This window comes from Pseudopipra pipra, chromosome 1, assembly GCF_036250125.1.
Source record: "Pseudopipra pipra isolate bDixPip1 chromosome 1, bDixPip1.hap1, whole genome shotgun sequence".
Classification (NCBI taxonomy): Eukaryota; Metazoa; Chordata; class Aves; order Passeriformes; family Pipridae; genus Pseudopipra; species Pseudopipra pipra.
Window position 1 is genome coordinate 135250015 of NC_087549.1, and position 11428 is coordinate 135261442.

The 11428-nt window shown below is 38.8% G+C and overlaps 1 protein-coding gene across 1 annotated transcript in view; it reads left to right on the forward strand.

The window, feature by feature from the left end:
* The window catches only part of LOC135401960 (macrophage mannose receptor 1-like), a 29575-nt gene extending 23711 nt beyond the window's left edge, over nucleotides 1-5864 (forward strand). Inside the window, exons 26-30 of the mRNA XM_064634575.1 lie at nucleotides 726-878; nucleotides 1136-1252; nucleotides 1985-2152; nucleotides 3878-3919; nucleotides 4322-5864. Coding sequence (XP_064490645.1) covers nucleotides 726-878; nucleotides 1136-1252; nucleotides 1985-2152; nucleotides 3878-3919; nucleotides 4322-4560 — 719 coding nt within the window. The 3' untranslated portion in view covers nucleotides 4561-5864. The remainder of the gene's footprint in view (nucleotides 1-725; nucleotides 879-1135; nucleotides 1253-1984; nucleotides 2153-3877; nucleotides 3920-4321) is intronic.
* The last annotated feature ends 5564 nt before the right edge of the window (nucleotides 5865-11428 follow it).

An 11428-nucleotide genomic window follows, 5' to 3' on the forward strand; every position in this document is an offset into this window, starting at 1 on the left:
TGATCAACTTTAGCCTAACTATAAATATATTAAAATATACTTTTAAGCTTAAAAATATCTTTTGAAATAATATGAGTTGAGAAACTTCTCTCAGTGTAGCAGCTGAATCAATTAATTTGTTTGTTGCTGCTGCTCAAATACTTCACTCAAATATTGCATGTAATTTTCAAATATGTTTTAAATTATATATTAAATTTATGATCTTTGCATCATACTTTACAGCAAATTTTGTATTCATTTAGTCTCTGCTTTGGATTTAATCAGGTGATGCAGGTTATAAATTCTATAATCAGGTTATAAATTCTGCTTTTACATTGTTTAGGATGTATGATGTACAAGGACAGGTACAGACAGCTTCTCTGACCATCATTTCTACAAATTGTCTAGACACAAGCCACTGACTTGTGGTGATGGTGTTGAGATTCTTTATGTTTATGACTCATTCCTCATTCTGTTTCACAAATTTCAAGAAAAAAATGTCTTGCTGAAGACAGTTGCAGTTAGACTGGTGTAAACTTTCTTTAGCAGATTGGAGAACCAGCTCTAAGCAGTATAGTTTATTACTAGTTTGCCATGTTCAGTTGAATTTTTTATCATTTGTTAAGTCTACAGAATATTCCTTTTCCTGGAATCAATGTAAAATTATAGGGCTGGTGTGTGGTGTAGGAGTACGTATTTCCCTTGGCTTTTAAGACTCCACTGAAACCTGTGAGTCTTTTTAATAGAGTTAATCCCTACTGAGCCACCACAGCTTCCTGGGAAGTGCCCTGAACCAAAGCACGGTAGATCTTGGATTCCCTTCCGTGGTCATTGTTACTATGTTCACACCACTTCTGAGGAAAGCTGGCCTGATGCTTCCATGATGTGTATTCAAATGGGTAAGTGCCCTTTTTTCTTAGGATATTTTACAGATTGTTTGTGCGTTTGACTTTTTAATCCAGCACCAAGTGATAATATATAGATGTGTGTATGAGTATATCAATTATAAACAACACCTAATTTAAATTTATTATCAATCATTTCTACTGTATGAAAATGCTGATCACTAAACATGTCATGATTGTTTACTGACATAATTATTTCATAACGAAAAATCTTGCTGAAATTATATGTAATATTTAATTGATATTTTTAGGTGCTTCTCTGGTTTCCATAGAAGATTCAGCTGAAATGAACTTTCTCTTACTTTATTTGTCTCCACTTGCAAGCGACGTCAGAAAGTTTTGGATAGGATTGTTCAAAAATATTGATGGTAATTATTTCACCATGCATACTGAGATGAAAATAAATACTAAACAAAAAGGATGAATACTAATTACCATTTACATACTATATAATAGTGCCAATATGATAAATATTAAATAAATAATCGGATAAAATTCAACTAATAAATGTTTAATAGCTTTTCTGCTAGGATATCTAAAACATAAATCATAAAGAGGTCTACGTTTTCTGTATCTTTTCTGAAATTAGAGTATATTTCAGTCAGTAGAAGATTCTAGCTTTGCACTGCACTAGTTGATTAAAATGTTTCCTATTCCTTTTTTAACTCAAAGTACTTGACATTTAACCACTGCAGTCTTCTAAGAAAATGTTGATCTTAGATATACACACAAAGAAAATCTCTTGGACCTTCTGTGTTCTTACACTGCTGAGACTGGCTTACGCAGGTATTCTGCTTTCCTTGAGGCTCCCAGGCACAATTCCGGGCACAGGCTTCAGCTAAAGGTCCTCAGGTAGCCTGAGCATGTTTTCTTTACATCTCTGACAGCCACGGCCCTGAAGGCTAACAGAGTTAACTGTTTGAGCATTTATATTTGGTACATTCCCACCTGAAAAGCTCTGGCTGTTAAGAGAGTGAGAAATAAGCCCTCTGTGATGCCAGTTTAATCAACTAAAAAATTCTGTGACTGATGTCATTGTGCCCAGCAGACTTATTTATTCCCCACTTAATTCACTCACTAGGTAGTACTTTTCATTTTAGGAGAATGGATATGGTTGGACAGAAGTGCGGTAGAATATGTCAACTGGGAGAAAGGAGAGCCTACAGCAGTTTTTGATGAACACTGTGTTGATATGGATGTCTCAAGCGGAACCTGGAGGACCTATTACTGCTCTGTTGACCAGAATTTTATTTGCAAAATCCCTAAAAGTAAGTTCTATATTTCTGTGTGGTGGGTTATTTTAAAAGTAGTGGTTACTATACATCAAGGCAAACTGCTCATGCACTGGGTATGCTTCATGCACTGATGCATGTGCATCTGAATCAAAGCCAAGAGTAACTTCTGATAGAAATGGTGAGAAATAATGTTAGGGAATAACCTGAATCACAGTTTCCTCCTCTCAGTTTAAAAGCATTGATTTCTTGACATTTGCTGTTCCCTGGGGAAGTGAAGAACCTATCACCTGTTGAGAGTGCACAAAACATTCATAGTCATTATGGTTAGAAGGTAAGGAGTGGTAGATGGTGACTAAATGATTAGACTAGTGACTGCTGAGAAGAAAGGCAGACACTCTCCTGATAGCTAAGGGGCAGTAGTGAGAAGTCACTGAGCTCCTGTAGAGACAGGTGAAGACGGTATCACCATGGAATCTGCTGGATGAGCAAGCAGAAAGCATCAAGTGAGGGTGGGCAGCGGGGCTCAATTAATTTCTCTGCTGACAGAGGCACAGGGAGACGTGCTAAGACAACCAAACAGCATGTTATGTTTCATTGGTAATGGTTACTTGTGGCCCTGTAGTTTTTTGGATGTCAACCCGTGTAAAATCTGAAGGTGTCTCAGGCTGGGGTGAGTCCCGCTTGCGTGCACAGTAGTGTTGCATAAAACATGAAGCATGTAAATCTACATACATGCAACTATCATGAATCACTGTGTGCACACAGATTCAGTTGTCTTTGCACACATCAACTGGAAGACAGTATGAAATAGGCCACATTGGCCATTGGCAAACAGATTTACCACACAAATATAATCAGTGCAGTGTAGAACCAATTGAGTTTCCTGCTTATGGATCTCCACATTGGCAGGTTGGCAATGGAGTCACCTGTGAAATTTGTAGGGCACAACCAGTCAGTCCTGCAACTAATTAACTGAGTCATACTTCCCAAGCAATGGAAGTGTTCAAAGCAATGAATAGTGAGACAACACTTAGTCTTGGTTTGGTTTTTTTTACAAGTATTTGTAACAAGTATATTTGATGGATTCAGCCTCAGTTGTCAGGGAAAATGTTTTCATATATTTTTCCTGTCCATGTACTGTGTTCAGCTCTGAGGCCTGCAGCATAAGAAAGACATGGACCTACTCAGCAGGGTCCAGAGGAGAACTATGAAGGTGATCAGAGGGCTGGAGCACTGTCCTTAGGAGGACAGCCTTGCAGAGATGGAATTGTTTAATTTGAAGAAGAGAAGGCTCCAGTGAGGCCTTATAGCACTTTCCACTAGCTAAAGGGGGCTCATGAGAGAGCTGGAGAGAGACTTTTTCCAAGGGCGTGTAGTGATAAGACAAGGGGGAATGGTTTCAAAATGAAATTGAGTAGGTTTACATTGGATATTAGGAAAAAAATTATTTACTGTGAGGGTGGTGAGACAGTGGAACAGCTTGTCTAGAGAAGCTGTGGATGCCCCATCCCTGGAAGTGTTCAAGACTAGATTGTATGCGGCTTTGAGCAACCTGGTCTAGTGGAAGGTGTCCCTGGTCATGGCAGGGGGTTAGAAGCAGGTGATCTTTAAGGTCCCTTCCAACCCAGACCATTATATGATTCTACAATTATCTAAAATTGATAGGAACATAAAGCAGAAATTATGTATGTAGTATTCATTTAATCTTTGAACAGTTGCTTTCAAACTGTATGATATATATACTTTTTAATTTTAAAGTTGCTGAAGCTGAGCCAACTGATGATTCACCTCTCAACAATGGTAAGTTGGTTTCTTACAAGCCCACTAAACAGAAATTTCAGTAAGTTCATAAGCATTTATTACTTATAAATAAAATTACCTCCAGAAATGTTTCATTTAAATAACCATCTGTTACAGATTATTTTATTTTAAATCTGTTTAAAATGAGAGCTCTTCCCTCAAACTGGATATCTTACTTTTTTTAAATGAAAAATGGTATATGTAGTACAATATAACGCTCCTTTTAAAGGGAACATAAAAGAGATTAAGCTCAGTTTTGCATTGCCCATCTGTAACATGCATTAATTTTAACTGCTGTTATGATTGTTCAGTACTTTCACTTGGTTACTTAGGGAGATATTTGTTATATGCAATAGCAGTCTCTGGGCATTTGTAGTAATTCTTCTGTTTTGTCTTTCACAGCATCAAAAAAAGAAGCTGCTGCTTCATCAACAAATGGTTTAGGTGGGATAATTTTTGTACTGATCTTCCTTCTGCTAGCTGGAACTGGCCTTACATTGTATTATTTCTATAAAAAAAGACGTGGTCAACAAATGTTTACAGCAAGTTTTGAAAATGCCATATACCGTGGTGACCCTGGAACTCTTGAATCAAATTGTCTTGTGACCAATATTGAAGAAAATGAGCGGGCAACAGTTTAATAGGCTGGATAATCTTGGGCCTGATTTTGAAAAGAATTAAAATGCTAGCATATGAGACTTCTTAAGGCAAAGCAATTCCCTCCTATGGAAATTCTAGCTAATTTTGCACAGGGTGCTCCTTGCTTTCTGTACTAGCAGGAACAAGCAATCTTGCAAGGCAGATCCAGAGATCTGCTCACAAACTGTAGTACCTGGGAGGATTGTTGAGCTTACACATAGACCTGCAGCTGTGTTGTGTAAGTGAACACTCAGGCAGCTCCAGTCTCTGCATGGGTCCAGCATTATCTTTAGGCACAACAACCATGCTCATCACAGACAATTTGAGAATATGCACCTTAGCATGCTCCAAAAAGTGTATCCAGATATCCTGAAAAATGCCTTAATCTCCAGTGGAGACTGGCAGAATTGCACAGGTTGGACTAACCTCCAAGGTCAGCTGGGGCAGATCCCTGTTTGAAGCAGGACCAGATCCCTGGCTCAGCCAGGCAGCCTGCTCCAGCACTGTGGATTCATGTCTTCTTTTTGCTAATGAGGTACCACAGAAACCCTTTGTCTTGCCCATAATATCTGAATTAACATAATTTGCTCCTCTGTATATGACTCATAGAAAGGCAAATGGAAATTGCATTTCTTCTGCTATAATTCTGTAATATACACAATGAAAGATCAACTATTATAAGAGGTTGGAATGTTTTGTGAATAGTAATGCTTTATCATTTAAACAGTCAAATAGGGATCTCAAAGGATGTTGCAAAAGGATGGAAATAGGCAGGAGAAATTATACTTAATTCACACCTGAAAAACCACATAAAAATATATTCTTGATATCTCCAAAACCAGTGAGGTTTTCATTCCTTTTTAGGCCATTTTTTCAAAACATAATGAAACTTACCATTAGAAAGTCTTTTCTAATTTCTAATCAGATTTTCCCTGTCCAAGTCCGTTTTAAATCTTTGAATATCATTCCAGACTTCCATCATGATGGAACTGATGGCATTACATGTCATACTTGTCTGCTGGTATATTCTCTGACTTCATAAACCCTAAAAATAGACTTACATAGAGGGTTTTTTTTTAACTTTCCCCGTGTATTTTATGGCAAATGTAAACAACCATATGACTCAAAACTCTTAGTCTAGGGTATGCCCTTATTTAATTTGATACTTTTTGATATTTTAATCTTTTGACAGATTTTAATTTTGTTTAAGTTAAAATATTTTGTGTGTGTATGAAATACATGTAAATAAGTTTTTATTCTATGTTGGTTTGCTAAATGAGAATTAAAAGGCTGATTCTAAGTAAAAGTGTGTGTGTCTTCTTAAACAGAACAACTTATCATAACAGTAAAAACTGTAAAGAGGGATGGAATACTCAAATTTTCATACACAAATGAACATCCATTTTTCCTAGTCTAGTGTGTTCTAAAATGGTCTTTACCAGCCTGTGAAACTGTGTATCTCACTGCCTCTTTATCTCTAACATTTGAAAGTTTACCCTAATAAACGTCTAATGAAAGTGTTGGAATTTAGGACTTACATGCCATTCTGCTTTAGGAGTTTCTGAGACAGATTCTTATATGTTCTTATTGTCTTGTCTCCTCTCAATATTTGCTGATAGCAACAGTAGTTCTTCCCTTTTCATTTCATTGGCTACATCTTCTAGATCCTTAATCCTTTCTGCTGTTCTCTTCTAGCCCCTGCACTGTTGTATATAGATTGTTCTGACAGTACCAGTGCACCAGTAGATAAGGTGACATCCTAACAACAATGAGCACATTAGAAAGATTTAATCCACCCTTGTAACACTTTCCATAAAGGACCCTTCTGTCCGAATTGTCTGAATTGGTTCTACAGGATGTATAGGTTTGGATAAATAAATGGCTGCCAGAAAACAATAGACCTGAGATAGGAAAGTTGCCTAATGAGAAGTTAGTTTGTGATGAGCTTTAGCAGTCCTGTTGCATCTGTGAGAACTGAACCAAGAGTTTGCTTGGACTGTACAAGATTATTAGTGCCCACAAGCATCAGCAGAGGGTTATGTAACTTAGACGACATCCAAGACAGCAGTGACTGATATCTGGTAATGAAGAATAAGACCCCCCGAAGAACTCTCCAGACATGTCTTGAGAATTTCCTGGAGTGCCAATATAGCTCTCTGCAAGTGAGTGCACAGCTGGGATTGGTTTATAAATATTGGTCCAACCAGGGAACTTGAGTGATTGTCTGTGAGTGAACTCTATGAGTGAAAACGTGAATGTGCCATGTGAATATTTATTTCCTATTTATTATAATAACTTCTTTCCATTATAAATAACAGCTTATTAAAAAAGCCCAACCCAAAAAGAACACCTTGTTTTAAGAAACTCTGCTCATGATCTGCATTTCATCCCTATCAGTGAAAAGGGAATTCACCAGAAACTTTCTTTTGTGCATCCTAGTATGATGGATTTTCTTCACAAAGTTTATGGTTACTTTCAGGCTTTTGGTTCCAAATTCCTTCCCTATAGCTAGATTTCTGCAGGAAAGCTGAGGTTGCCACTGCCATCCTAGCTTATAGAACAGCTCCAAGAATGCTTGTCAGACAATACAGACCTAGTACCTAGTTTAAAGACACTACTGATGTGGAGGTAAGATATAAGTGCTCATCAAGGTGCTTGGAGACCTAGAATTTAGTGGCAAAATCAAGTTTTTTACCAGGACTAGGAATCTTCAGGGTTAAGCTGCTGTAAGCAGAAGTGGGGGACCACAATTTGTCAACTGGGGGGATGACAATTTGTCAGTTTGTCCTACTTCCACATAGACTTTTGGATTTGGTCTTACATGCAATAAAATAGCGTTTATAAAATGCCTTTCCACATAAGCAAGATGTGGAGACCTACTTTCTTGGTTACTTGCCTTTGTTTTCTTTACATTAGGGTAGCATTTTAGAGAGAATTTCCTGCCTTCCAAAAGAATACCAATTTACAGAGAAAGTATTTGCTAATATGAGTATCTTGATATTTTCAGTACTTTCAGATACTTTCAGAATCACTTGAAACAGAAAAGAAAATATTAGCAAAACAGTAATATAAAAAGAAGTTTATGAACCGCAAGTCTTTACTTCTGTCATTTAAGTTTCTGAAATTAAGGGAGTAAAAAAGGAAGTGAAGAGTAACTTGGAGCAAAATGTAAGGAAGTTCTATAAATAAAAGCAGAATAGATAGATAGCTGTGAAATGAAATCTTCAGGCCAGATTCCAATGGGCAAAAGCCAGATTTTCCGGGGTCAATAGGAAAGGTTTGAACTGCTCCATAAGCATAAAGTTGTCCTGATGTCACCTTATCCGGACAGAGGAACAGTTAGTGTTCATTTTGTCTCTTCTCAGTTGTGTCCTTATCTGACGTATCCAGATTTCTTCTGTCACATTCTGCAGAGCACGAGGTTTTACTATGTACAACTATTTGTTATCTGTTAAATAACTTTTTCAGGATTTGGTTTATGTTTTAAGGATGTGGTTAGTGCTTATGGTTCCTTTGAGGAAATATTTGCTCTCATTTCAGGAGAACACACACAGTACAGTCATTATACTGGCTTTTTAACCAGACCCTTGGTCTAGACAGCTAAATGAAATTCATCACACCTACTTTTAGAACTGATTGACGCAATTTTTCTTTATAGTAGATAATCAGGAATATATATGCACGACTTGCAGTTGTGCAATGGTCTACCAGAAGAGGGTAATGATGGCACAGAGGTTCTAGAGAGAGGAGGGAATAATATTCTGCAACTGGAGGAATAAGGGCTTTTGCAGTGACAAACACAAACTGAGGTTGGTAAGAGAATGGTACAAAAATGCAGTGCAAGATGTCCAAATAAAGGAAGTTGAAGGGAAAGGCCAAAGCAGAAATGAAGGAGTTTGAATTGGGCCAGAAGTGCTGATTGTCCCTTGGAGAGCCAGGCAAGGCTGGGCTTGGCAAGGCAGAGGTCTGGGAAATGCAGACGCTGCTGGGAGAAGTGCAGGAGGATAGGACTCCCAGTTGTGGGGAAGCAATAGAGGGTTGAACATACTTTGCATATAAGAGAGTGAAGGAAAAAAACTACCCGAAGTGAACTGTTGGCCCAGGAACCCAGCTGCACCATTCAGATAGGGAAAGAGGGGTGGGGGGGTGTGGATGGCGAAGGGCTGGAAAGTGTAAGATGTTGGTATGTTTGTTCCTATTTCCCAGGGTACCTCTTGTGCTCTTTGGAAAGACCACAGCTGTGGATTGGGGAAGAAGGCAGGCTGCGTCTCCGCCTTGCCCTGGATCCTGATGTCTTTCACAGGGCAAAGCCATCTAGAAAGATGAGGAGATGGTTTCTTCCTTGAGAGTCGTGAGTGTGAACAGGGTGGGGGGGATGTTTCAGATCATCTTGCTGGAGTGCGTGCAGAGGATGGGAGGAAACCTGGGGTTGTCCTAAGAGGAACAGAAAGTGGACCTGTGGGGAAGCCTCTGGGGCAATGGAAAGGAAGAGGTTTCTCCTAGAGAGCTGCAGAGGAACTGTGTGGGCTGTTTTGCAATCCAAGAAGCCACTGAAAGAAAGCTTACAGGCAAGCACTTTCTCTGCAAAGATACTGTGGAAAGTGGAAACATTTGTTTTTAAACAACCTATTAGAGAACAAAACGCCCTCTGCTTGAAGAAAAGGGCCTGATAATTCAACCTCCTGGATCTGGCCAGCTTGAGGTCCACTCTCAGTGGGTGGTGGGAAGCAAGAACAACAGGCAGAAGGAAAGGTATATTGGCCTGTGATTAGCGGCAGGAGAGAAAGGGATGAATCATCTGTCAAAAGGCAGGCGGAATAGTAGTAAGGCTTGATTACACATCTCCCATTTGCCCAAAGATTTCTCCTACACCTCATGTTGCAAGAAAATGTTTTTCCATTCCTGGGCATTGGGAACAGCAGCCTTTTCTCCTGGTGATAGCACTTTTCATTTCAGAGCTACCACATGAGATGGTAGCTCTGAAATGTTAGGCTGTTAGGTTGTTAGGCTGCTTTTTGAAAGTAAGCTTCTGCCAAAGGCACAGTTTGCTGTGTTCTTTGACTTGATGTATTTAAAAGCACACACAATTTAGGATCTATTTAGAGTTAAATCTGTTTACAAAAAAACTTCAACAGGAAATGGGAAATTAGAAATATGCAATCTCCACATGTTGCAAAGATAACGAAAGTCTGGGAAAGAAGAGACCATTTCTCTTCTTGGCTGTTTGTCAAGGCAGGTAGATTTAGTGCACATAACAGTAAAACTGTTCATTCCTAGTTGGCTTACAAAGGAAATGGAATTGGTTATGCCAAAAAACTGGCTACATTTTATTTACTTTACTGAATATGTGATATTCCATGATATAGAAACAGCAGAGTGACACAAAATAGGGAAGGGATTTTAAATAAATGAGGAAGCAAGAAATAAGATAAAAAGGAAGGAAATCCTTGAATTTTGTGTGAAAACCATTTGCATTCACCTGGAGAATCACAAGAGAAAAGCACATTCTATGAATTTTCTTCCTTTAAGAATTTTCCATTGCTTCTTGTGCACTTCTATAGTTTGATCAAAATTGCACTGAATGCCAGTATCATTTAAATTCCAGAAGTTTAATATTTTCTCATAACTTCAAATATTCATAAGGTGTCTTTTTCCTCAGTTATTCATATGATGTTTGATAGTTCAGTGTCAGAGTGAATTTTGTAAATGGTTTCCACCTGCTCTCAGACTTAGTGTGTCAACATAGATACATTTTTCTGTGGAAATGTCAGTCTTGGTTGTGGAAATACTCAAAACCCATCTGGAAAAAGTCCTGAGCAACCTTTGAAAGATTATGTATTTTTGAGGCCCTGCTTTGAGCAAAGCATTCAACCAAATGACCTCCAGAAGTCCCTTTCACAGTGAACTATTCTATAATTCTGTGGTCAGATACAGGACTAGGCACTTCTGATGAGCTAAAGCAGAAAATGTGGCAAAGGCAGGGAAGAGACATGGGCAATACCTCAGGAAGCAGGACTGCTCTCCTGACTGCATGACTCTTGGCTGTTTGATCAGTCCTAGCACTCATGTCAGGCTTAAGCTTTCCACTAATACGAGATCAAAGCACAGATACCACAAGCATCCTCTGTCAATGTTATTTCTGAGGTGTCTAGTCAGGTGCTAAGGCTTGAGAACTGTGGTTTATTCTCTCCACCGTCCTTATCCCTATCCAAAATGGGACAAAATTACCCTGCATAGAGCAGTGGTAGCTACTGTGCCCAAAGCAGCAAGAAGACAACATGCTCCAGGACTACTCAACCACAGCCATTGTGTCCCTGTAGCAGCACCCCATCCCATAAAATATTATAAAAGACAAAGGGATAGACTCTACCTTCTAGCTGTAGATGACCACAAAATAGGCTCTTGGATCCAAGAAAATCAGAGAGGCTGTTAGGGCCTCCTCTCAGTAGGCATTTAACAAGGAACACAAGACCTGGGCCAGAGGAGTTCCTAGTGGGGTAAGAGAGGCCAGCAAACCAGCTACTTGGGAGAGAGGGTCATAGCCCACTGCAAATAATAGTAGGGAATGTATGATAATTATCCCAGGCTGCTCAAAACATTATTGGGAATGGCAAGTGCCAGCAACAAGTTCAGTCTTGTGTCCTGCCCTTTGAGAATAATGGCTTCTGCCTTGGTTTTGTGAGACTAGCTAAGCTGATTAGGTGGCTTTGGCTTAAATTTTACCTTAGGGGTCAATTGTAATGCCTAAAGCAAATGGAAGAAGTCAGTTATTACAAAAAATTTCATATTTTTAATTCCTGCCTGAATACTATTTCTATGTAGTTCTTAGTATCTGTCAAAATCCTCTAAAGACAGTATAAAGTCAGTAAT